The following is a 27,503-nucleotide window of genomic DNA, read 5'->3' as shown; positions in this document are numbered from 1 at the left end:
AGTTAGAAAAGGCCACTGTTCCCCAGGATTCAGAGCCACGGGGAGTGTGGGCCAAGCCCGGGCATTGCTGCCCAGCACAGCCAAGCAGGCTCTCTAGGGCCATAGGTCTCAACCGAGGGCAATTTTGCCCTCCAGGGGACATTTGGCAATGTCTGGAGACAGTCTGAGTTGTGACAACTGCAGGGAGAGGTGCTATTGGCATCTAGTGGTAGAGACCAGGGATGCTGCTAAATATCCTACAATGCACAGACAGATGCTAAAACAGAGATTATGCAACCCAAAATGTTAACAGTTCCAAGTCTGAGAAACCTTGTTGTGGGGTGAAGTCAGAATTCCAGCAAAGGCCCCACCAGGAATCTGCAGAGCTGAGAGCTGAGGGCTAAGAATACAGAAGGACTAAGTCCAAGTTATACCAGCATCCAAGGGCATGGCAGGGGAGAATGGACGGATGGTATGGGAACCAAAGACCCACTCTGTGGGTAGAGGGCGGTTTTGCACCTGGGGCATCATTCTTGCTCTACCTGGAATTTCTAACTCCAAAACCAGGTCATAGGTCAGCTTCTGTGGCAGCTTTGAGAAAGCGTCTCTGAGGGTGGCCTGAGGAACGCTGCCCCCCAGAGGGACCCATGGAGGAATCCCCTCCCGCACTGGCCAGGTCTGCCCTCTCTTCCCCCCAGCATGCCTCATCATTCCCCTGGGTGGTTCGCACTTCTTAGTGTCCCCATGTCCTCTCATGTAAATTCCCTCTGGAGTGTCTCTCAGGTCTACTCCCTCTCTTACCAGCTCTCATCCTCTCCCTGCTCCAGAACTTCCTACCGACAGTTATAAAGTGTCATGCCAGTCAAACCACTCCCTCCCTGCCACACCATCAGTAGCTCCCTCTTACCCACTGAAAAAAGTCTGAACTTTGAGGCGAGTATCCAAGGCCCTCTGCAATTTGTCCCCATTCCCACCTTTCCCACCACCCACTAACCCTGGGCTGCTTTCCCAGCACCTTGTCCTGCTCAGTACTTGCCTTCTCTTGCAATGCACTCACTCCCCTCATCCACCTGCCGACCTTGACACTGCCCCACATGCTCCAGCACCAGCCCTTCCAAAAAGAGGCAATACTCTTTGCTTCGAAGCCTCTTTCCAAGCCTCCTTCACCTGATTTAGGCACTGACCTTGCTCTGCCACATGTCAGAGCTGCCTGGGTTCCCATCTTAGCCCCTCCCCAGCAGTGAGCTCTACCTTTCCAGTGGGACCAGGTCTCATGCCCCTCTGGGCTTTGCTGGTACCCAACACATGGCTTTACCCATCACAAGTGGCAGCATATGTGTTTTGCAAAATCCCACTAAATGTGTTCTGCCAAGAGCTGCTTTGAATGTTAAAGCTCTAAGTGGTGACACCATTCCTTACAGCTACAAAATTCTGTGGCTTCTAACAATGGGACCCGAGGAAACACCCATCCTTCTGGCCCCATCCGACAATACAGAGAAGGCTGGAGAAAGGGGCAAGCACCAGCACGGACCCCAGTGCTGTGTGCTCTGAGGGCAAAGGCCATTTTTGAGAACCCCAGACGCCCTTAACATTGTTCTGACATGAATGATTCACAGCTGCACTAGCCAGAGCTGAGCAGGTAACCCGTCCTTGAAATGCATTGCGAAGGAGCCGGACAAGGGGTTAAGGTGCAAAACGGCATAAGAGACCAAGAGCCTGCAGCTATCTTTTGGCAAATGCTCCACTGTGAAATTGTAGCAATCTGGGTTTGTGCCAGTAAATATGAAGAAAGGCTGAAAATAGAAGTTGAAGAGTTTTAAATCTCTAAATTCCTGTCTGTAACCACAAGGCAGAAATCTCTGGGCCCTACAGGCTGCCTGCAGAGTGGTGCCCCAGAATACTAAGATGCTGCCTTAACTCACCCTCCCCAAAAGAAGGATTACAAGGGCAGCGTGGGTCCCGCTCACACACCGCTGGTAGGGGTGTAAAATGAGTATAACCTTTGTTGTCCAAAATGACAAAGACACGCACTCTTTGACTTCGTGTCTCCTGCTAATATATTCCAACAGATTCACTCACACAAAATGACCTACATATGTACCAGGGTAGTCACTGCAGCATTCTTTGTAAAAGCAAAAGACTGAAAACAACCTAAATGCTTAACAGTAGGGTATTGGTTAAATAAATTATAGGACAACATGTAATGGGGAAAAGTGAATGAGAAAGCATTTTCTGTACTGATACGGAACGATCTCTAAGACAGATCGTCCCGTGGAAAGAGCTCAGAGCAGAATAGTGCGGCAGCTCAGTGTGGTCTGCAGGGTTCGTAATGGAACAGGCAAGAATGCAATTGCATGAATATTCATAGAGTCTCCCTGAAAGTGGACATGAGAAGCCAGGACCATGGGCTGCCTCCAAAGAAGGAAACTGGGTAGAAAAGACACAGGAGTGAGAGCAAGACTCTCCACTTTGGTATCTTTTTATTGTGTTCCATGTGAACATATCACCCACTCAAAGTGAACCCGAAACACTAAGGGCACATGGCCGCAATGGCTGCCTGCTCCCTTTCCTCCTGCTGCTTCTCATCTCTTCTGTCTCCTCCCCTCCGTTACCCCGAAAGGCTGCAGCATGTAAAGGTCCAGGCTGTGGTGTCAGGAGCTGGGGCCATGGGGCTGGTCGCTCTGTGCCTCTGTGTGAATGCTCTCGCCTCTACGAACCTGCATTGCCTTTTGTAGCCAATGGGGATCTGGAAATCTCCCCTGCAGATAACCCGTGGGAAGGCCTGTAGCCCATAGCCCAGCAGGACTACTCTAAGTGTGCTGACTGAGGGAGGTCTGCCTTCAGCCTGGCCTGGACCAGCCAAGATCTTCTAATTCCAGTCAGGGGTCTCTCTGGGGAACTGCTCTGAGGTGCAGGTGCAAGGGAGTCCCTGAGAGGGTGGTTTGTTCCCTTGTGTGCATGAGCAGGGGCTGGCAGCGAAGCAGGCATCCCTGCTGCCTCGACCCACAGCTCTGCCCACAAGGGGCAGGGGGAAGAAAAGGTCCCCAGGGACATCTGCAAATCAATAAACTGCCTTCTCAGCTTGCTGCATTGTGTCACATGAGCCCTGATGCCCAAGACATCCTTGGCAGTGGTTTCAGAAATGCTAGTGATGCAGGAGAGCCCCTTCAGAGGATGCACTTAGGCAACAGGAAAGAGCACATGAAAGGCTTTGTTCTCCATCCACCCTCTGAGGGAAGCACCCCAGAGAGCTGAGGAGCATGGGAGGCAGAGAGAGGGCAGTGGGGGTGGAGCAGAGGACATGCTCCCTTAGACCCAATCTCATCTGCTCCCAATGAAGCCCACCCCTGCACCCTTCAAACTACCAGCAGGCTAGGGAGCTCTAGGTGAGTTCAAATCCCAGATCCTCCACCTACTGCCTGTGCAGCCTCAAGCAGACTGCTCCAGCTCTCTGCCTCAGTTTCCTCACCTCCAAAATGCAGATAATTATAGTACCTATCCCATAGGGTTGTTATGAGGATTAAATGGGTTAACACGTGTAAAGTGCTTGGAACAGTACCTGGCATGGAATAAATGATCAATAAATGTTAACTTCTTTTCATCATCATCATCACCACACCATCAATATTATCACTGTCACCATCATCACCATCACCATCACCATCAATATCATCACTGTCACCATGATCACATCATCATCATCACCATCACCATCAATATCATCACTGTCACCATGATCACCATCATCATCACCATCACCATCAATATCATCACTGTCACCATGATCACCTCATCATCATCACCATCACCATCAATATCATCACTGTCACCATGATCACCTCATCATCACCATCACCATCAATATCATCACTGTCACCATCATCACCATCACCATCATCATCACCATCAATATCATCACCATCACCATGATCACCTCATCATCACCATCACCATCAATATCATCACTGTCACCATCATCACCATCACCATCATCATCACCACCATCATCACCATCACCATCACCATCATCACCATCACCATCACCACCATCATCATCATCACTGTCATCATCACCATTGCTTTAGTCCATTTTCTGTCGCTATAACAGAATACTTGGAACTGGGTAATTTATACAGAAAATGAAATCTATTGCTTACATTTTCTGAGGCTGGGAAGTCCAAAGTCCATCTGGTGGTAGCGACAGTGACCCAGGGGTCTCACTTTGCAAGATGGTGGAAGCAGAGAGAGCAAGACAGACTCTCCTCTTCTTTTAAAGCCCTCAGAACCACGCCCCTGACCACCATTTTAAATCTACGTCACGGTCCTACGATCCAATCACCCCTTCAAGCTCCACCTTTCAATTACCATAGCAGGATTTCCCACCCTCTTAACAGTCTAGTGGGGGCTAACTTTCTAATACATAAAACTTGGGGGATACAGCTTCAGGGAGTGACATAATTTAATCCACTACAATCATCATCATCCCCTCAACATTATCACCATCATCATCACCAAGGCCTTCCTCTCTCTTTAGCCCTGTTCTGTCACACTGCCAGGCATCACAGCCACAGAGAGGCTACTGAGCCCTAGTACATCTGGGGCAGCCCAGCCCCCAGCCTACTGATACCTGGGGCATCTTCTAGAACCACAGCATCCACCCCAGTCTGGAGACTCTTGGACTCCAGCCCAAGATCTCCAAACTTTTTGGACACAGTCTGACGGATCTCCCCAGCCTTGCTTCACGTGCTCCCGATCCTGTCTTTTGCAAGTCCCATCTGGCCCTGACCAACTTTCCTTACCCCAGAGCTAGTATATGATACAGGGACAGTGGCCCTGCTTACCCAGCTCAGCCCTTGCACAGAGTCACTCTCCACTCCTCAGCCCGGGCTGAATCAAAAGTACAGGTGTGACTACGGCCCCTGGAGTCAGATTCATGGCTCCACACTGTCAGCACAAATCTCAGAAAATCCATCAGCTATCCCCAAGTCCCAAGCCAGCATCTTCTTGCTCGTGAACCAAGTCAACTTAACATTTGACATTTGTGCCAAGAGCTTGCTTCAGAAAGGCATGCTCCTTTCAGCTTTACAACCTTCGCTGACAATTCCCCACCCAGCCCTGAAGCACCAGCACTGGCTACGGGCTCCCCGTCATAAAGTGCTTGGAACAGTACCATCTCCGTGACATCTGGGATATGGCCACCTCCTTCCCACACCTCCCTCCTCATCTCCCACCCAGATGTCAAAGTGGACATCTGCAGCCCAGCACAGGCACCCACCCCCTCTCTGGAGACCACCACACACACTGGATGGTTCAAAGAAAGGGTTGTGACATTATAACCGGTCTTACTTTATGGGAACAAAATCCCGAGCATATCTCCACGGTCACATTAGCCTGTATCAGGGAGTTGGGGAAGGCTTGTGTGATGTTCTCTGGCAGCTGGAAGCACCCACGGTAGGTGGCAGTCCGCCCTGTGGGGAAGGAAATGGGTTTCTGGTGAGAAATGGTGCGCCCACGGTTGCTGGTGTCTGTCACAAGGGAAAATACTGGCTTTAGATTCTGAGACAGGTATAAATATACTTAGGAGGGGCAGATTTCAAACCCAGGAGGGCAAACTGCCCTGGACAGGGTGCAGACAAGCCAAGCTCTGGAGAGAGACCAGGCATCAGGACCTTGGTCAGCCAGGGTCACCAACGAAGGACCACTCGGCTGAAACTGCTGAGCTTAGGCCTTACTTCTCCTGCCAGTTCTGCAGGGATGGCTTCATCCGTTCATCCTTCTCATCCTCCCTTCCACCAAAAAAATTGGATTGTGCCTTTACTATGTGCCAGATTCCACAGTAGTTGACCCAAGGGGCTGATATTCTAGAAAATTCTGTCCACCCAGAGCGCACATTGAAAGAAAAGTAGACACAGAAGTCTGAAATCCTGCCACATTCCCTCTTGCTGTGCCATCTGAGTCACAACACTGCTTTGCTCCTTAGCAAGGCTTGCCTCTCTCTGATCTTGAACTCCCACCCAAATTCTAAGAATACTCTTCAAGCCCGTGTTACAAAGGAAGCCTCCTGCCATGTTGTTCTCCAGACCTTCTGGTGGAAAAGTCCAGCTCCCTAGTTAGCTCCCTTGGTGTTGAACAAACCTGGAATTTTTTCTTTGCTTGTATTTCTTCCAGACTCATCAGTTTCTCTAGACGGCATCATGATTCTTGTTCTGTGCTCCTTTTAACACAAGGTCTCCCAGGGCTCAGCATCTCCTCCAACTCTCTACCTGCCACCTCCTGGTGAAAGCAGAAACCCTCCCACCAGACGGAATCTGCCAAGCAGGACCAAACCCTGGATCCGAAAGCCCATCCCAATAGACCACAGCATCAGTGGTCTGGATGGCAGGACATGGACCTGTTAGGGTGTAGACGCAGGAAGGCAGCCTGGTGTGGGGAAAACAGCCCAGACTTAGAGTCTTAAGTGTCTGGGTCCAAGTCCAGGTACTGCCACTGACTAGCTCTGCAACTCTGGAGTGTCACGGACTCAGAGAATCTCTGTTCCCTCATCTCCTTGGGGCCATTTCCTGATGGGGCTGTGTCTCCCCACCACCACGTGCCTCCCCTGTTTTGGTGTGAAGGCCGAGGGTGATGGCTTGTGCTGGGCTCACAAAACTTTTCCTGTCCCATGGCATGATTGGGTCCCCAAAGAACAAATATCTAGATGGAGTGGGTGCTGGTTCTCAGCTAGCTCCAAGGGGGTGGGACACACACTGGGGGGACACAGGCTCAAGGGGAGAATTGGGAGGATAGGGAAGACACAGGAAGACAGAGTGGTCAATGCTCCAGAGAGTCCCAGGCCACAGGGAGGGACAGCAGGGGCTCACTGGGTCCTCCTGGAGGGTACATCTGGGTCACCTCTGTGTTCTTTGCATCCAGCCCTGACTCTGACACACAGCAGGTGTCCAATAAGGGCTGAGTAAATGAATGAACTGAATGAGGTAAGCACATGATGGCACAGAGTAAACTACAACTGGTGAGTGACCCAGTGCAGTCCACTCCATACCCTCTTTTGCTCCCCAGGTGACAGCCCATGGGCCACTTAGGGCAAAATGACACCTGCAAGGTGAGGACGTTAATGAAGTGCTCAGGCCTGACCTCTGATTCCAACCAGGGGAGCACACCCATGGGTCTCACTACTTGTGAACTCTCTTTGCTAACCACAGGCTGCAATTTACAATGGTGGTCACCTGGTCACCTTTTGACAGAGATCCTGTCAGCTCATCCCCTCGAGAAGGGAGCAAGAAGGCAAAGGCCAGCCACACGGGCTCCACACCCTGCCTATTTCAGCACTGACCGTGACAGCAGGCTCAGCCAACGTGACGTGTGGGGCTGCTGCAGTGATCGGAACATTGGGCAACGTGGAGCAAAACATCCACGTGTAAGCGTCAGTGACTGGGCAGACAGCAGGGGCTGGTAGGACGTCCCCAAGTCCACATGCGGGCCTAGTCTTACTGGCGGCAGGTATGTTGTTTGAACCCAAAGAAATAAAACATCCAAGAAACCTGCATGGAGCAGTCTGGACCCCAGAAAGCCCATTTGCATGCCCAGGTGATAGGGCAAGACTACATCCGTGCACCACAGCAAATCCCTGTGCCAAAATAGGGCCTGGTGCAGAGCAGGTGACAATGAGTATCTGTTGAGTTCATGGCCTCATTAGTGAGTCCCTAAGCTAAAGAGTGTGTGGTTGGTGTCTCCATACCTGTTGCCATTTCAGGACCCTCTGGCTCCCGGACACATCCTAGCTGAATGCATAAAGCACCTAAGAAGCTCTAGTTGGCCAGGGCTGGACACTGAGCCTGGCACTGTGACCCCATACGCAGTGGCCAGCTGCGGCTGGCCTTCAGGCTCACCCATGTTTCTCATGGATGGGCTTCTGTACTGCTTGGAAAACCCACTCACTGCTAGGAGAACTCTCCCAGAAACCCCTCTGCAGCTTTAGCTTTTGATCTACTACCACTTTTGAACGAATCCAGCAGCTCCTAGGGACCATGGCCAGGGGCGTCTACGCCTGTGAGTCGGTGTACCTGGACGCTGGGCTGGGCCTCCCTCACCTACTGTCCCGCGCTTGCCAGTGGTGGCGGATGCTCATGCTCTGACTCCTTCCCACCTGACCCCTCCCAATCCTAGAAAGGATGGCCCCAGTTATTTTAAAAGGAGCCCTCTGCTATTAGATTAAGTGGGCCCACCTTGCAACGAGGGCAAACCTGAGTTGGGTCCCTCAGATGTCACCTCTGTTTGACAGCACTTTTAGTTGAAATCCTTGGGAGTCCAGTCTTGCTGTTTGATGTGTCAGCTTACTCTCCCTCATGCTTGAGTATTTCCTCCTAAATTCTGTAATTTTGAATTGTGAGATCAGCACTCAGTGACAATTCACCTGTGGGAAACTTTCCACCTGGGTCGATGGCACATTTGCCTCTGCCAGCCACCTCCAGATGGCCCAGAGCCAACTTTTACGTTGGAGCTTTAAGGCAGATAATATAAATTTAAACCACAAGATCCACACAAATGCAAGCCTGTGGTTAAAAATTCTTACTAAGACTTTTTTTCACCTGAAGCTCAGCTCAAAGCAGACAAGCTCGTTTCTATCTCCCTGAACTGGTGGATGGGATTTCTTTTTTTCAAATAAACTTTCACTAATTTATACTTCAGTGAAATTGAATCCCACGTGATACAGAAGTTTCAGTCCAATCCCTACCCTGACAGGTCCAAGGCCTCCCTTCCTGTCCTGCTTGGACATTAACACCTCAACCTCATGGCCACCAAGGCTGGCAACTCCCTCTGCTGAGAGCCAGGGCTGCACGGTGTCACCTCTTGCTCTCCCCACTGTGCCTCTTCGTTCCCTTTTCACTTTCCAGTCCAGGGATTGGCTCACTTTCCTGCTAGTTCAGCTACACATGTGCAATAACGTTTGCTGCACTCTATCCAGTATTCTCAGGTGTTTTATACCTAGAGAACTTTCAGAGTATCTGGACTGCCCTATAGCTAGAAATCTACGTCTGCCTCTGCAGACCACAAAATAGACTGGGACCCAGAGAGGGGAAGTGAGCTGCCTGAGGCCACACAGCATGTCTGAGGCAGGCCTAGGCCCAGACCCCCAGCCTCCCAGTCAGTTTCTCTCTCCTGCAGGGGACAGGAAAGATGTGCCTTGGTCATGAACTCAAGCAATTAAATCTTTGACGGACCCTGGCCCCATTCCCACTCTGCCAGGTGCCCATCCAAGGAGGGAGGGCACGGTCTGTCCCACGTGGCTGGGATGAGGGGCTGCGGGTGAGGGGCAGTTGGACCACATGGGACAGACAGAGGTCAGGGAGGGGCTGCACACTCACGCTTCCTGGAGCCGGGCTGTAGCTCCTCCACGCGGTACACAGAGAGCCGGCCCACGGCCCCACACACGGAGCCCTTCTCCCCTTTGCACTCGTGGTTACACTCCTCCAGCCCCACGCTCACCGCTGGGAGCCGGTTCCCGCAGTAGCACTCTGCACCAGCCTCCAAGCCGGCATAGATATAGGACCTGCAGGGAGACGGGGCCTGGGTGAGTCTGGACCTTGGCCCAGAGCCAGAACTGCAGAAGGGTCTGGGGGCAGGCAATGGCAGCTAGGTCTGGGGCCAGGATGAGGGCTGAACTTGCAGCTGAGTTAGGTCTGGATGAGGAGGCAGGGGCCACAACCCTCAGCATATGGCTGGCCTTAGGCATCAGTCTTCAGCCAGACCGAAGGGTCACCTGCCTAAGTTGAGGAAACGGTCTTTCCTCTGGGATAAATGAATTGAACCAGCCCCACTCATCCCTCTGGTCAGCCCTGAGCTTTGTCCCCTAAGGAGCCATCATGGTTATAGGTTACAATGGGTCTTAATCAGTGTGTGCTGGTAAGCTGATTCTCAGGATGGGATGAGGAGAGTCCTGACTTGTAGCATTGGCCAATGACTGTGGTGTCAAGACTGCCACCACAGATGATTTCAAGCTACTGGGCTCGCTGCATTTCTAAGAATTTTACGTCTGCCCTTATGAGCCGGCTTGAACTGGCTCCAGCCGCAGTACAACGCCGGCCTGCTGCGCCGGCCACATGACGCATCGTGTTGCCAGCATGCCTGGTGCCCAGCCCCTGCCTCCACAGCCATTTCTACACCCACTTTCACCCAGGTGTAATACTACAGGCAAAGAAAGATTGGAAATCAACCTGAAACATAAGTACAGAAAGTGATGTTTTCAAAGTCCCTTCTCAGTGGATCTAGGTATAAAAAGCCCAGATTGGAAATACAGACACAAGCATCTGTCCCCATTTGGCCACCTACTAGCTGTGAGACCTCAGACATCACTTACTGTCTCCAGGTCTCAGTTTCCCTAATTGTAGGGAAAACAAGATTGTCATCCTCAGTTTCAGCTCAGGTTGTAAAGTATGTGTAATAGGTACCTTGTCCTTTCTTCAGCCTCAGTTTCTCCAGCTATAAAATGGGGATAATTAATTGCTACCTAGCAGAGGTGATGAGGATTTACATGACATAACAAAGTAAAAGAATCTGAGGTTATAGAAATAAATGAAAATTAAGATCTGTGATTCTGTTTTACCCATCTCCCTCAAGTACACGTGTGCGTGCACGCGCACACACACACACAGTGAATTGTAACTGCCTTACAGTAGGGACCATTCCCTGGCACACGAGAAGTGTCTGGTAACCACTGGGCGAGCTGGCAGCCTCAGAAAAGGCAAATCTCGTTATAAGCACAGGATAGAAATACTTTTCCTAACAGAGCTGGAAAGGTCCAGAAATCTAGGTTAAAACCCTTTATTTTATTTTAAGCATGTAAGTAAACTGAGACCCAGGGAAGGAAAAGAACTCACCATAGTCACACAGCGAGTCCCTGCTACAGCTGGACTAGCAGCCAGATCTCCCGACACTAGCCCAGTGCCCATGCCATCTGCCAACAAACTTTCTTCCTTCTGGACGCCTAGGATCTGAACAATTGATGCTTAATTACACTGTGACAGCCCACCGGCAGCCAAGCTATCACCTCATTCTGGGACTGTCTGGCCTTACTTCCAGGAAGTCAGCAGTCCACAGTGCAGTGCTTACCGCTCGGCACATGCATCCTGGCAGTGGGAGACAGTCATCTTCCTCAAGTCATAAAACACGGCCCCCTTCAGAATTCTCTCCTGGCTGTTGTCACTGAAGCATCCAATGTACGTGCCTACGGGGAGGGAAGCACAGCTGAGATCAGAGGCCTGGGAGACAAGGGAGGGGTCCTAGCTGTGGGCCTGCCCCCAGGAAAAGCCCAGGGAATCTCTCCTTCCTGGCCAAGGTGGCTCCTAGAAGCTCAGGGCATGAGGGCTGCTGCCCAACCTTTCCCTCAGTGCTGGAGCCAAGGGGGCACCTGGACATGCCCATCTCATTTGCTTCCTGCCCCTTTTCTTAGTTAATGGCCCACTGTCCACCCGAACAGCCCTGCCAGGAACCCAGCATCGGCCTGATCACCACTTTCGCCCACTATCCCCAACTCACAAGACTGGATGCCTTAGTTATCTCCCGTGGACTCCACCCCCTCCTCACCATCTTAGGCTCAGGGAGGCCTCTCTGCCTCACGAATGTCTGGAGACACAACTTCTGTTGCCTCGTTGTGCACCAGAGTGAGGAAATTAGTAGAGAAAGTCTGATACTAGCTAATATAAGGAAGATCTTTCAAACAGGGAGAGCTATTTCAAAAAAAAAATCTGCTGTCCCAGAAGGGGAGTAAGTTACATAGCTGGTGTGTGTGAGCAGAGTCCATGGAGTGTGAGAGACGTGTCCTGTGTGGGAATCACTACGACCAAGTGACTGCAAGCTCTCTCCAGTCTGGTCACCTCGGGAAATCTCTGGAAGGGGACAGGGGGGATATGATCACAAAGCAGTGGCAGTGCTGACCCAGCCATGCATGCACCGGGGTAGTCTGCCTCAGCCCTGCCCTGTCACTCAAGGGAGGAGGGCATCTCCTGAAGATGAGCAGAGAAGCCGGAGAGTGCCAGTGCAATGCAAACGCGGCATCGGGCATGTAAATGTCACGCACGCCGTGGTGTTTTGAAGGAATGGCACACCGGGAATTTGCAAACACACCATCATGCAGTCCCCAAGCTGTGAACACACACCCACAAGAGCTGTGCCGAGATCTGGATCGGGCACCTGTAGCAAAGATGTTGCACGTCTCCCCAAGAATGTCTGCATTCGGCTCCTTGATGCCCCTGAAATGTCACCTGTGGCACACCCAGCAGCCTCCAGAGAAATTAGGCTGTCTCTGGGAAATAACATGCCCAAGGCCTCCTGGCAGCCTGCCAGCTCCCAAATGGCTTTTGGCTTTTCGGTGAGGAGTAAAGTCCTGATGGTCTATGAGTCTGGGAGCCCCCTGAGGGCAGGGAGACTCATTTGTTATTTTTCATTCCTGCCAAGAATCTAGTCCCAAGCAGCAGCTCAGGGTCATCTGCTAAGTGGTTTGGAGGAGGGGGGTCTGACAACCATTCATTTCTGGGCAACGCAGGAGTGACTTGACCTTCTGTGAATGCCACACTTAAATCCACCTCTGAACTTTGCTAAATCATTTCAACTATCTGTGCCTCAGTTTCCCCAACTGTCAGATGAGCAATGCCCACTAATATAGTTTGGATATATCTGTACCCCAAAAGCTCCTGTTGAAATCCGATTCCCAATGTGGCAGTGTTAGGAGGTGTTTGGGTCACGGGGGCGGATCCCTCATGAATAGATTAATGCCCTCCTGGGTGGGGGGAGGTAGTGAGCGAGTTCTCGCTTTATTAGTTCCCGTGAAAGCTGGTTGTTAAAAGGTGCCTGACACCTCCCCTCTCCCTCTCTTGCTCTCTCTCGCCATGTGATCTCCTTGCACCTGCCGGCTGTCTGCCATGAGAGGAAGCAGCTTGAGGCCCGTGCCAGATGCAGATGTCCCTGAATTGTGAGCCAAACAAATCTCTTTTCTTTATAAGTTGCCCAGGCTCAGGTGTTCTGTTTCAGCAACACAAAAATGGACTAATATACCCACCCCACCTGCCTCACCTTGCCCAGGCTTGCTTTTCCTGCCCCACATTTAGGCCTTCCCTGCTTCTCCCTCATGTCCACCCTTTGCTTCCTACCTGTTCTTGAAGGCTTAGGCCACTGACCCTGTCCTCTCCAGCCCACCATGGTCTCTCCTCTCCCTGGATTCTTATATGTGTACCTGAAAAACTTGTCTGTCAGCCTGACTCTTGTCATTAGCTGTTATTGTTAAAATCTTTTATCTCTGTGTATCCCATCTCTGCAACACGATCAAAGGCTCCTGGAGGGCAGGGGTCATGCCTACAGCCTAGCTGGTGACCTCCCAGTGTCCATCAGGGTTAGGCACAATGTCAATGTCAACACCTAACTTTGAACAGTGGGTTCCAGCTCCTAAAAACCACACTGATATGCCCTGAGGGTGCCAGGGTAAGAACAGAGAGCCCACAAACAAGGAGAGGGTGTTCCTATTGACTGCACCAAAGGGCACAGCAGAGGAGAATGACCAAGATGGCAGGAGACTGGCCTTCCCGCTAGGACCCAAAGGAGCCAGAAATCCTCATATCAGAGAACACCAGGGCTGAAGGGGGAGCAACAGCCAGCCCCTTCTTCAATGTCTGCCGACACCCGGGCCTCTCAAGCTTCTTTATACAAGTCTGAGGATGACTGCGGCCAGCATGCACCACTGCAGGAAGCTTTCACCCAGCTCAGCAAGCACAACTTTCTCTCCTCTGCCTGCCTACTTAGTGAAAGCAAACTAATACTTGAGAAGTTTCTGTGTTGCTCAGCAAAGAAAAATTCCAATACAGCTTCCAATTAAACATCCAAAACACAAGCTCAGAGATTATTAAACATTTATCACTGTAGATGGGAAATTAACTACAAGGCTCTAAAGGTGCCCGGGCTCAAGACTTTCCAAGATGGAGACTGGCTGGTACACATTTCTGGGGGAGTGAACGGAGACAGCCTTTGGAAATGAGCTGATTTAGGTTCAAATCCCAGTTCCACCACTATCTGGCTGTGCAACCTGAGCCTCAGCTTCCCCATCTGCACAATGGAGATATGGTGCAAATTCCATGGGGTGGTTGTGAGAATTCTGTAAGATAATACATGTAAAGTGCCTGATGCAAGGCTTGACGTGTAGTAGGTGCTCAATAGTGATTGTTTTTATTGTTAATATATTGTTACTAATAATGAAAAATTTTTACTTTACTTCCCTGAAACTCAAATTCTTCATCATTAAAATGGTGATAACACTACTTACATCATAAGGCTGTTTGAAAATTAGATTAAATGAGGTAACAGATGCACATCTACACAAAACAATGCTTGGCATGTAACAGATGTTCACATAAATAACAGCTATTATTATTCTGATCCTATACTCTAACCTGGGATGCGTGATGGATGGATCAGTAAATATTAGCTGAATAATTAATACATTAATAAAAGAGATAAAAATTGGTGTCAAGCAGTTAGCTTCTGGTTCTTCTGAAAGCAAGGAGTGGCTACTGTCCCCAGGGGCCCTCTGATGGAACCGACTGGGGTGGAGAGGAAGCCCATGCCTGGCTGGCCCTTCTCGGTGTGTAGCAGGGGCCTGAGATGCAGACAGTCCCTCCGCTGGGGAGGAGGAGGTGAGCTCTTTTTTTTTTCTGGAAAATAACAAATGGCTTTTCTAACTCCCCGACAGAGGCGAGAATGTACAAGAGAGAAAGAACTTCCGAGGGATACGCTGGGACACATTCTGAGGCGGATTTATGACTTTCGGCTGAAACAGAGGCATCGCGTTATTGTCTGTGACTCTGCATCTGTTCATTTGCACATCAAAATGGACATGCCGTGTGGCTATTAACGATGGCTTTGAAGATATTGGAATGTCTTTGGAAATTACTATCAATAAAAAACAAACTGGCTATGGAGAAGTTACTATTTTTCCCCTAGTAAACTTACTGACATTTTATTCCATTATGGATGTTGTCCAAGGTATAATGAAATGCTCGGTGATTGATGGAGCCTCCTGCAGCTTCCGCGGCTTGCAGGATCCCCTTTCAGGAGGATGGCGGGCTGCCCGGGCCACAAAGAGATGCCCGCTTTGTCTGCAGCCCCAGCAGCTGTCCCGAGGGCTGGACTGTGGATGACTTTCCCCAGAGAGGCCTGCCTGGCTGTGTAGGACTCACGGAGCCCCATGGGAGGAAGGGGGTCTCCAGAGGGTTTTCAGGCCACTGACCTGCCTTTGTGCATTCTCTGAAGCTCTTCAGCCATGTGATAACACAGCCTCCCCCAAATTGGTTTTTATATTCTGCAGGGAGGGCAAATTCTTCCTTAAATCCTGGGCGTATTCAAAATATATCCTGGGGAGTGGGGGTGGGGGAGGCAGTGACCATTCAGAGGCACTGAAACAGGATCCTGGAGATGCCCCTTGCTGTACCAGGCATTAATCCTTTCCTTGCTGAGTAATGGGGAGGTTTGGGTGGTCACTGGGGAGGCAGCCAGAGTGTAGAGGGCACCCAAGGGGCCCAGAGCAATAAATGTTTCAACAGGCATAAAAGTGTTTTAATATTTTAACTCATAAGACCATACTGGTGTATAAAGTTGAGTATCAGTCCTGCTTACATCCAACCCCAATCTCTCCAGATTTTACTGAAGCCCCTACATCATGTCCTTAAGTCACTGGAAGTAACTTAAAGTAAAGTAAATTGGTATTGCGACATGCATACTCTACATGCAGGGCTGTAGCTGAGTCAACCCGAGGCCTTCCCTTTGCTGGTCAGCTATAAAGGTCACTACTGTCTAATGAGCCCACAAGCCCTTTGCACTTGCCTCTGTCATACCTCAGTCATGCTTTACAGTAATCATTTTGGTACGTGTCTGATTCCACCACCAGACCGAGCTCCTCAAGGGCACAGAAAAGAGCATACATGGAAACTCATGTGGTGGATCCTTAGTAAGTAAGTGTGAGTTGAGAGAAATGAAGAGAAGAATCGAGGCCAATTTGCCCAAAGTCCCAGAGCCAATAATGGTCAATACTAAGATAGGAACCCAGATCTGTTTTCAAAGCTTGTGCTGTTTACATGGCTTCCTCTCAAGAAACTCATATTGACTTCTGCCAGCCATTTACACTTTAGTCTAAATAAGATGCATGGGTGAAACCCACATAGAGACCCAACTTCTTGATGTAAAATGAGCTGCAACACCAATCCCTCATTTATTCCTTCTCACGTGCAAGCCTTGTTGAGGAATCTTATAGCCAAAGGCTATAACCTAGATGATTTCTTAAGAAACTTCCTTCCACAGAGAAAAAACCCCACAGTTCTCCAGTCTTCACTCTACTGAGCTACCAGAGTCATCCTCCTAAGGCAAAGGCAGCTTATGCTCCTTTCTTTTCCCTGGCACTGTCTCTTCATCCTCAAAATAAAACCAAACTCCTAGGCCTGGCACTCACGGCCCTCCCTAACCCAGGTCCAGATGTCCCTCTTGCCTCATGTTCTTTTATATTCTGTCACTTAGCACTCTATGCTCCATCCACACTTTTTATAGTCAAGAGAGCAGTTCCTCTTGAGATGGAGGGTACATGGTCAAGCAAGATGATGACAGGGATGCTGAGAAGCTGATTGAGCTCAATCACTATCCACCAACAACTTCAATGCTTACTGGGTACTCACCAAGCACCAGGTCCATTTACTGGGCCCTGCACAGAGAGTCTGCATAACAGTAAAGAGCTCCAACCTGGAGCTGACTGTCCCCATGCTGGAATCCCAGCAATGTGACTATGGTGGATCCTGTCATGCCTCTGCCATGCCTGCCAGGCCTGCCACTTCCAGTTTGCACTCTGAGATGTGTGCTCTCCTCTGCCTCCAGTCCCTAGCTGGACTAAGCTCCAGTTGCCCAGTGGTAACCTGCTCAACAATACGCTCTTCACTGGCTGCCTTCCTTTCCCTGTCTCATTTCCTGTTCCCCTACCAGTGTTTCTTGGGATTGTATCTCAAATACAGCATGTGCATTTGAATCCTGGTTTCAGGGTTTGCATCTGGGAGACCCAAACAAAGAAAACGACTTGGCAATTTACTTAGCTTCTGCATGCCTCAGTTACTTCACTTGTAAAATGGGATATAACATTAACAGAGATCTCCAGGTGCACAGTAAATGCTATGTGAGTTAGCTACTTTCATTGAATATAAGAGCTGCCAATCAGAGTGCCAAATAACACAGAAGGTCCTCTATCCTAGTGGTTCCAGTTTAAGCATGCATCGGAATCACCTGGAGAAGGTGTTAATACACCAGTTGCTGGCCCCTACCCCAGAGCTCCTGCTTCAGTACATCTGGGAGAACCCGAGAATTTGCACTTGTAAAAAGTCCCCAGGTGATGCTGCTGCTGCTCTGGGACCCTGTTTTGAGAATCACGGGTCTATATTATCACATTTAATCTTCACAATAACCTTGGGGTGGGTGCCTCTATCTCCATTTCAAATGAGCTGGAAAACTTAAGTGACATGTCCAAGGTCACCCAACAAGGTTGTGGCTGAGCCAGTATTCAAGCCAAGGTCTGTCTGGACCCAAAGCTGGAGTTCGAGGTGACCTGCCTGCACATCTCAGCCTTGAACCATATGCATTCCCAGCTGGTGAGTGAGCAAAACCCCGAAGGACGTGCCACATCACAGGCCCTTCTTGTCTCCTGCAGAGCAGAAGGGAAGGAACAGTCAGTGAAGGCCATGAGCTGCCACAGGGCCAGAGAAAGGGGATCCCGAATCTGTGACCCTGAGCACGGCTCCTGAGAGCAGCTCCCAAATGCGCAGCTGACCACCTACCTTGGCTGTGGGCAGCTGGCCTGGCGGCCTCAGGGCCCAGAGCAGGTGGCCCCTGGGGGTCTCCCATGAAGTGGTGGAACCAGCGGCGCCGAAGTTGGCGCAGCTCTGAGTTGCGGCTCCGGAGCCAGCGGGGTCCAAGTCGGGGCCGAGCCAGGGGGCTGCGCAGCACATCCACACCAAGCAGCAGCTCTGGGCTGACGCGGGTGTCATGCAGGGCTCTGCTGTCCAGCAGGCCCATGCCCAGTGCTACAGCGGCCACTGGCAAGGCCTGCAGGGGGCCAGGCGCCCGGGGGACCTGTGGGATGGCCACTCGGGCCCGCTGCAGCAGCAGCAGGCTGCCGGTCATCAGGTAGGCAGCTGTGAGGAAGAAGAGCAGGAACTGCGTGCGGCGGAGAAACTTCTGGAGTCGAAAGAAAGGTTTGGCCATGCCCCTGGGCGGCAGGGCTCCCAGCTAGAGCCCGGGGACGGCTCCTAGCACCCAGGCGGGAGGGAGGCCAGGGCCTCCGGAGACGTCATCCTCGCATTCTGGCTCCTGGCATGTGCCTGTGCTCTCCGGGGTTACTGCCCCTGCTCCGTCTCCAGCAGGAGTTCAAATGGCACCATCACATCTCCAGGGGCCACCGGTTCCTGCAGCTGCAGCTTCTGCCCAGGTGTCACAAACTTCTGTATCCCCGAGCTCTACCAACCCTCATGTCCTGGCTTGGAAACCTGGAAAAGTGGAGAAAGAGCACTTAGATGCGATAGGAGGGTCCACTGTCCCTACGCCTCATGCAGGAGCACTGGACAGAGAGCTGGGTTCAAATCCCAGCTCTGCCACTGGCCAGTTGCATGACACTGGGCAAGCTGCTTAACGTCGCTGGGCCTCAGCTTCCTTGTAGAAAACCCCTCCCTTGAGCAGTAGTGAAGAACTAGAGATGACAGCAATAGTGACAAGGTGCAGCAGGAACAGCAGCAACAGCTTTTTACTGAGTCCTTACTATGTGTCAGGCACTCAGCTGAACATTGTACATAGTATGTCACTTAATCCTCACCCCAACCCAATGAGGTACACACTGTAATATCCCCATTTTACAGATGAGGAAGCTGTGGCAAAAGGAGACAACGTAGTTTTTCCAAAGTCACACAGTTGGTAAACAGAGGAGCCAAGGTTTTGAACGATCTGTATTCAGAGCCTGTACTCTCAACTGCTACATGGCCCCTGTAATGAGACCCCACCACGTGTAAGCACACCTAGCCCAGGCAGGAGTATACAGCAGGCACTTGATATGAGTGCAGTCAGCTGACTCTCAAGGGTGCACTGGGACTGTGAGCTGTGTTTTGGAAGGGGCTTCTGCAGAAGCTGGTTGGCTTTAACACAGAAGGGGGCACAGGGAGGGTGGGGCTCTTGTAAGCCTTGTCAGGCCTCCTGGACTCGAGAGGCCAGAGCCAGAGGAATGGGACAACGCCTGGGCCATGCACCTGTGAACAGAGAAGGACACCTGGTGCGGGGGGTAGGGGGGGTATGCTCCACTCCCCAGGACTCAGCTCTCACTCTGGGCTTTGGTTCCCACGGCAGTGCCTCTGAAGTGTGCTGTCGGGGTTGGCAGAGGGTTCTGCAGCTGCCATGAGCCGGGCTGCTGTGCAAGGAAAGCCCTTAGCACAAGGACAGGCTTGTCCCAGAAGAAAGGCCCCTAGAAGCGTGACTAAGCCACTGCCCGTAACTAATGTGGCCCGGGACCCCTGCCAGGCCCGTGCAGCGCTCAATGGCTGCTCTGTGCGCTGAGGACAGACAGCGGGTGTGAGAGGAAAGACAATGTTTGGGCTCTTGGGGTCCAGCATTCCAGGTCCCCAGAGAGGTTGGTAGCTCAGGGCAAAGATCCAAAGGGGCCCAGACTGGCATGACCCTTTCGGATGAGATGCTGAGGGCTGCCAGTTTCTGAGGTCTCCGAGCAGGGCAGAGATCTGGAAATATGGGTCGGCTGGTCTCCTAGGCTGGGGCAGGTTTGGCAGGCTCAGTAATCAGCAAATGAAAGTGGAATTAAACTCTGAGTTGCGAAGCCATTTCAGACAGGTCTCCAGAGCTTTTATTTTCTCTCTAAGCTGGTGTGTCTGCCAGGGCCACCCCAGACAGCCTCGTCAGATTTGTAAAACCACAGAGAAAATCCCAAGAAATCCTGACTGATCTCTCTGCCTCCAGCTTTGGCCCCTCCATTCCATCTTCCATAAGGCTGCCAGGGTGATCCTCCTAACACGCAAATCTGATCATGGTGCTCCCCTGCTTAAAACCCCTTTCAATAGCTCCCCGTGGCTTTGGGGATGAACTCCAAGCTCCTTAACATAACATACAAGGACCCCTTCACAATCCGGCCTCATTTCTTGCTGCGCCCTTTCTTTCAGTTTCCCGATCACTCTCTCTCTCTCTCTCTCTCTCTCTCTCACACACACACACACACACACACACACACACACACACACACACACACACTACATTCCAGCAGAGCCACCTGTACCACAGAACATCTGTCTGTCTCGGTGCCTTTGCATGTGCCACCATTTAAGCCTTCACCTCCCACTTCACCTGCCAAATCCCTGTGTACCCTCCACGGCTCAGCCCAGGTGTGGCCTCCTCGGAGAAGTTCTCCCTGACCACCACCCAACCACCCCTGGTCAAGACCCCTTGGTCTTCCCACAGCCCGTGCTGACCCCCATCCCACATCACCATCCTGGGATGATTAGAATTTTCCCTCTATTTGCTAATCATCCTTGCAGAACTGTGATCGAATCAAGGCTGGAGGCAATACCCTATCCATTTGTATAACTCCAGCCCCCAGCATGAGGCCCGGTACAGTGTAGACGCTCAGGGATCTTTGTCCCTGAACACATTTTAAAGATGAATGAGAGGACAGATAAATTGATAGGCAAATCCTGATAGCAGAAAGCTGTACCTGCAGGGTTGGGGCAAAGAAATCTCAAATGCCACTTATCCAGAGCTGTGGACAAAGCCTGAAATGTGGGAGAGATGGAGAATGCAAAGGCATAGGCCCTCTGAGCCGTCGAAGTACGCAGCTTAATTAACATAGTTGAGGTCTTTCAGACAGATGGAAGTTACCAAGAGTGCCTGAGCTTTCTAGGTTACCCCTTCTATGTTGCAATGCCACAAAGAGGGGCTTCCAGGTCTGTCCACAAAAGGGTTCTGGTTATGAGGTTGGGGTCCTACCAGGGAAAAATCCTATAAGACTAAAACAAAAGGGGAGAGGGTGACTGACAGAAGAAAGTTTCTGATGAGTTGGAGCAGAAAGGCGGGTAATGGTTCATCAGTTCAGGATTTTGAAGGCAAGATGTGGTGTGAATTCCATATGCATTTGACAGACAGGATTTAGATACACAATACAAGTAGGGATGGAGTGTGGTGGGGTGGGGAAGGGAGCTGTCAGGGCTAATCAATCAGGATTCAATCAATCTCACCTGGGTTCCCCAAGGCCCTCCAAAGTCCTCTCTGATACCCCCCTTTTCCAGAGGGGACTGCCTGGTCTGGGAAGGAGGTGCTAGGCACAGATGCAGGAGACAGCCACTTGTAGGCCAGAGTTCCTATAACGTCAGCTGTCACTCCCAAATTTAAAAATCATAGAGTTGATGTCCAGCCCAGAAAACTAGCTGCATGCATGCCCCAAAGCATCAGGAACTTGTCCCCCTGCCTTGGACTTCCACCACACTTTACCTCCAGCATCACATTTGCCGATCATACCCCACTCTCTGCCATGCTCACCTCTCCCGAAGGCTGGCAGCTCCTCCAGGGTGTGGATCACACCTGATTTATCTCCATGTCCCCAGATCCCAGCACACAGCTAGCAGAGCAGTGATGGTACAGGTAAATGTCTGTTGAGTGGCTAAACCCCAAAGAGGCCTGGGGGTGGGCTGGGAGACTTGAAATATCTGCACAAGGACTCACAGCCAAGCCACGAGGTAAGTCAGACAGCAGAATCGGCCAATACCAGGGGAGCGGGGGGTGATATCTAGCCACTGCCTGTCTGCACCAGGCCTCCGAGGCCATCAACTGTGCCTGCTGTACCCAAAGCCAGCAAACCCTCCACTGTAGCAAATCTACCTTGGGCAAACCACTGCACAAGGCAGGGCCTCAGGCTCCTTGTCTGTTAGATGGGGGTAAGTGTGCATTGTTGTGGGATTGAATCAGGGATTGGGCGTGAAACTTGTTACATATGGACGGTGGCATGTGTTGGTTATGAATGCAAAAGAGAGGAGGAAAAGCTGGAGGACAGGCCTGTAGCAGGTGTGCCACTGGTGAAATCAGTTTCAAGGGGACCCTACACATCCCTCTTAGCCCCCCACTCCCTGCAGTGGGCCCAGTATCCCACTCGTGCCTGAAGCTGATGCACACGCTAAGACTGCTGTTAGCAATTCCTTTACTTTTTCAATGCCACAGTTTATTAAGCACCTGCAGCGGTAATAAATAGGTGAGACTGGGTTGTGCACTTCCTGCATGACCTCGCTTTCTCCATACAACCCGCCCAGGCAGATGTCCTACTACTGCCACTGGAGAGCCGAGGTCTCTAAAGCTTAGCCAGCTGAAGCACACACTTTCCAAGGTCAGACAAATCAGAGCCCATGTTCAGACCCAGGTCATGTGCCCCCAGAGTCCACCTTGTGCCCACTAGGCTTCCCACCTCTCTCCTTTCCTTAGCTCTAGCTTTGCACAAGGCAAGATTTATTCTTGAAAGGAGTTTAGTGCACCTCCGTCAGTACCTTTTCGAAAGCATGCCAGGCTGGAGCTCCTGGAAATGATGCTACATATGACACCTCTGAGCCAAACCTTCCAGATACTGCCTTGCTCGTTCTGGCCTCCTGGTATTGGCTGGAAGGTGTCTTGGGCCTCTCCCTCCTCTGGAAGTCTGGAGAATGTTTCCCCAAGACACGCTTCCCACATTGTACCTCCAGTCTTGAAACCAGTGTTCCAGGGAAGCTGGCAGGCTCCACCTCTCCTGAGGCTGGGCCTTGTTGACAGGGGGCTGGACAAAGGTGCATGCACGCTGCCCTGCCCAGTGGCCTTCTAGAGGTCCTGGGGTCTCCCTAGAGAAGGGCAGGGTCTGGGAGGGAGACCCTAAGTTCCCTCTCAGGAATGACAGGAGAATAACAGAACAAAGGGGTTCCTGGAAGTCTCAGGGAGGGCGCAGGAGCCTAGAGCAGGTGGGGACTCAGAACACCTGAGCCCTTATCTATTACTTTGCTGCCATCTGGGCCTCAGGGAGCAGCAGTTGCTGGGCCTGAAGGAGGAGTGGGCCTGGGGGTCTCAGACTGAGGGGTGACAGTGGGGGGAGGCCAGGGCAGGAGAGGAGGCAGTCTCTAGGGCTGGGGGCTGGAGGAGGGAGCTCAGAGCCGGCCCAGGTCTGACCAGTGGCAACTGCAGTATAGTCATGTGACTGCACCTCTCTACTGCCCCTGGCCAGAGAAGCCAGGCAGTGACAGTTGAGGGGAGGATGACTCCAGACACCCCCAGGAGGATATCAGCCCCTGTGGCCACTGCCGCAAGGGCTGTGAACCTCTCCAGACTCAGAGCTGTGTGCTCTTAGCAGGGCAGGAGCCCTAAAGACAAGAGGACAGGGCCCAGGCATGTTGTTCTCCAGACAAGGAGCTGGGCACCACCATGCTCCTAGCAGCTCGGAGCCCTAGTCTCAATGACTGGCAGCTAGGAGTCTCAGCCTCAGGACCTCGGTGCGGCGCATGAGGGAGCCTCCGGCTGGGCTCACAGCTCCTGTCTTCCCCTGCCCCTCCCCAGAGCTTCTGCCTCTGCTCCTGCTCAGGCTCAGCCTGTCATCTGGAGCCCACCCCTCTCTCTATCCCCTTCCAGCAGCTTAAGAAGTGATCTTTCTAACATGAGCTAACAATGCTACAATAGGCAATGGCCCCCAGGCCTGGATGCCCAAGACCGAGCTCCTCAGCCTGGCATGCAGCAACCCTTCTTGGTTCAGTCTCTAGCCCCTCCCTCTGAACATTCTTTCCAGAACCCTGTATCCCAACCAGAGTGTGCCCAGCCAGCGTGATGTGCTTCACACCCCTCATGCATGCTCTTGTGTCAGCCAGGGATGCCTGTGCCACATCTCGTGCCTCTGAAATGCTCCAGGGCCATCAAGGCTCAGCTCCAAGGCCACCTTTTCCCTGAAGCCTGCCTGATCCCTGGAGCAGAGCCACTCTCTAGCACTAGACAGTGAGGCTGGATGCTGCTGTGAGCTGTGTCTGGGTGATGTGTTGTCTTTGGTCAAGGCTGACTGCTCATGTCCCTGTTCTCCTCCCAGCCTGTAGGCCCCTCACAGGCACAGTCATGCCTCTGCCCACCTCTGGGTGGGACACAGGACAGGCTCCAGTAAATGCTGCCCACTGGCCACCCTCCAATGTTCAGGCCATGCTGCTCTCACTCCATGATCCCGCACCTCTGGGTCCTGGAGACTGAGAAAAGAAGCAAGGGACCCACTTAACATAAACCTGCTGGGCCCTTGGCAGGGACAGAGTCTGGGAAATGGTAATGGGGTGGGGTCTCTGTCTTTGAAGAAGCAAGTCTCTTGATCTTTTGAACTTCAGAACTTAAAAGAAAAGTTTCAAAATAAAAAATGTTGCTAAAAACATATAAAACATAATGGTAAGGTCAAAACTCCATTCAGTGCAAAGGGGAAAAATCCTTTACAAAACCCACTGCTGGAGTTCACATAAATATGAGTAATTTTTTATATACCACATGAGAGATTTCAAGGTACATTCACAGACTATCAAGCGTAATAAATGAATGATCAGATGAACAGATGACTGATCTTCCCACAAACTTGTGAAGTCAAAATCATTATCACCCCCATTAAATAGACACAGAATTTGAGACAGAGAGGGCCAACAGCTATCGCTAGACTGAACTCTCCGATTCCAAGCATGTAGTATCAGCTGCCAAATCGCATGGCCCTCACTTGCTCAACACCACGGACAGGCTCCTTCCAAGCACAGCATTAGGGGCCGGGGCTGCAAAGAAAGACAGGACCCACCGTCGGGGCTGGCATTTCCCTCTTTGGTTGGTTGATCTGGAGCCCATCCTACTCTTGAGATAGCCAATCACAACCTTTTCTGGCCTATCTCTGGGCTACCTCTCACAGAAGCCTGTTTTGTTCATTTGACGGCTGTCTTGGGCCCTTCTCAGAGCCTGGCAGGTAAACAGGTATTCAGATCCCACTGAATGACCTGGAGACATCCCAGCAAGCAAGTGGAGTACCAAACCGAAGTCAGACCTGCCCTTCTCTGGCTTGATGCCCACCACTGGGACAGGGGATTCCTGCTACGGGAGGGAGACACCCCAGGCATTCCCATCCCCAGAACCCTCATGCTCCCCGCCGACCACACACCAAGGTAGCCACTCTGTGGGAGGGGGCTCCCATTTCAGGGTTTTCCAGCAGCAAGAGAAGTGAAGCAAAGTGGAGGGGAGGCGCCTTAGCTACCAGCAGGCGCAGCGTATCTGATAGCTTACAAGACAAATCCAGCCCATTCTTCCATACATTTCTCACATCCACACCGTGGGGCAGCACACAGATTCCCTCTCTGACCACGTTCTCCAAAAGTGGCCCAATTCTGATTACTTTTCAGGCCATATGTCAACATGATTATCAAAGCCATGACAAGGAGAGATTAAAGGAAACAGTGTGACAACAAGACCATGAGGCCCAGGGAGATGCAGTGAATGGCCCTGTTCACTCACTCATTCCGCAAACACGTAGGGCCAGCCTGCAACGAGCCTGGCCCCAGAGCTTAGGACAGCTCTGCACCTGTTGGTGTGTATAATTATCACTCGCATCTTAAAAATAAAGAGAAGGGCTAAACACTGAGCTGCCCCAAAGTCCTTGGCCTTGACCGCACTGTGCCTCCAGAGGGAGAGTTGGGAAGCTGGTCTCATCAAGGCTAACTGGGGTCTTAGCCAGGTGGGAGTACAAGCCAGGGGTGTCTACAAAGAGATATACCCCTTCCCAGGAGGCTCTGTTCAGGTAGGGTTTAATCTGGGCATGGAGGCTCTGGATTCAGAGGCTCTAAGCCACCTGCTCAGGCTGACTCCACAGGGAACTAGCTCTGAGACTCATTCCCCAGTGCTCTGGCTGAACCGACCCGGGCTGGAGGCTCGGGCTCTAGCAGTAGTCCAACTGGTGGCCCAGAATATCCACTTCTGCCTCCTTAAGTAGACTGGAAGGAGGGACAGGAGTCTCGCCTTCTGCCTAATCCAGGCTCCTATTCATTTCTAACCTGACATTCTGCAGGCCACAGGACAGCACCCCATAGGGCTCCAAGGCAGATCCCCTCAACTCCAAATAAGGCATTCTTCCAGAGGGGCTGTGGAAATGGTCCTGCTGAGGCCTGGAGGGTGCAGCCTCAGCTGAAGGCCAGGGGGCTTCTCCTGGGGAAGGTGAGGGGGTCAGGCTCGGCCCACCAGCCAAGTTTCCTTCAGCCACTGTGTCCAGGACAGCTCCTACTCTTTCTCACAGAAACCGTGGCTCTGGCAGCCCACTGAGGCACGTTCTCTGAGGGCCCAGCTTCGTGTGAGGGGGGAAGGGGCAGGCTTGAGAGAAATAAACCTCCTTTCTCCATACCCCAAGGGAACTGCAGCCTGGCCCTCTCTCCAGCACTTGCAGACATCAAATAGGGGTGCTGCAGACAGTGCAGGGCAGGCGGGCTTCCTGCTCCACTCACTCACTCCTCACCAGCCCTCACTTCCTGGGCCCGAGAACCTAGCAATTCGGCAGAGAAAAGAAAAGGCCCCTGCTCCTGATCCCAACCACGGGGTCCCAACATGGGAGAATCCAAGTGCCTCCATAAACCGAGGGATGATGGCATCTAATGTTAGAAAAGTACAGTGGGGTCCCGAGTCCATTTGGGGAGCAGCCGGGAAGGGCGAGTGGGGCCAGTGGCTGGATTCCAGGGCAAGGCTGTGAGGGCTGGAACCCCTCCATCAGCCTTCCCACTGCTTAGCAGAAGGGATGGAGGTGCCCTCCGTCCCCAGGTCTCCATGAGCCAGCCAGCTCCGAGCAGGTGAGCAGGTATCATCCGCGCACTAGGGATGCTCAGGAAACCAGAGCACCGGGGAGGTTACCCTACAGCAGGGGACCCAGCCAGGGACGCTTCTGAGTATCAAAGAAGAACGCAATTAGCGGCCTCCAGTCGTAGGTCTCCGTCCACACCTAGGAAGAGGCAAAGCTCTGTCGGGGTAATTCTCCCGACAATACACATACGTTTCGCTTTCCCCTCTGCCTCTGTTCAAGTTCACCAAGAGATGGGAGAAAACCCTCCGCTGACCGGAAGCCTGGCTCGGTAGCGGAACGCGAGAGGGCTGCTTCTGGGTGAACGTCTCCACCTCGGAGGGGGGCAGTGCGCACCCCAAATCCTGCCCTCGCCCCCTCTCCGGGCCCCGACCGCGGCGCCCTCCCGGGAAACGCACGGTCTCCCAGGACTCCGAGGGGGACGCGGCTTCTGCAACTGCCCTGCGCACCCCAGCCCCATCCCGACCGCGTCGGGGCGGTCCCCGCAGCACGCGCGCGCTCGCACTCCCCTTCCCCGGAGAAGCGGCCCCAGGCCCCGGGAAGGCGCCCCCCGCCAGCCTGCCCCGTAGCCCGAGCAGGTGCAGCCCCGCCGCGCTCCCAGCCGCGTCTACACAAACTTGTTCGCCCG

The 27,503-nt window shown here is 52.1% G+C and overlaps 1 protein-coding gene across 2 annotated transcripts in view; it reads right to left on the bottom strand.

Moving 5' to 3' along the window:
- Positions 1 to 27,503, bottom strand: part of WSCD1 (WSC domain containing 1) — a 44,618-nt gene that overhangs the window by 15,291 nt on the left and 1,824 nt on the right. Inside the window, exons 1-5 of one of the 2 annotated variants that reach the window (XM_008585181.1) lie at positions 27,068 to 27,132; positions 17,826 to 18,533; positions 11,086 to 11,200; positions 9,342 to 9,526; positions 5,326 to 5,447 (exon numbers count right to left, since the gene is read on the bottom strand). In XM_008585181.1, the coding sequence (XP_008583403.1) occupies positions 5,326 to 5,447; positions 9,342 to 9,526; positions 11,086 to 11,200; positions 17,826 to 18,252 (849 nt within the window). In that variant the 5' untranslated portion in view covers positions 18,253 to 18,533; positions 27,068 to 27,132. Of the gene's footprint in view, positions 1 to 5,325; positions 5,448 to 9,341; positions 9,527 to 11,085; positions 11,201 to 17,825; positions 18,534 to 27,067; positions 27,133 to 27,503 lie in introns of those variants that run through there. The other variant, XM_008585180.1, reaches the window with a different exon arrangement.

Source organism: Galeopterus variegatus, unplaced genomic scaffold (assembly GCF_000696425.1).
Source record: "Galeopterus variegatus unplaced genomic scaffold, G_variegatus-3.0.2 Scaffold3480, whole genome shotgun sequence".
Classification (NCBI taxonomy): Eukaryota; Metazoa; Chordata; class Mammalia; order Dermoptera; family Cynocephalidae; genus Galeopterus; species Galeopterus variegatus.
This window is presented reverse-complemented; position numbering and strand designations above follow the sequence as displayed.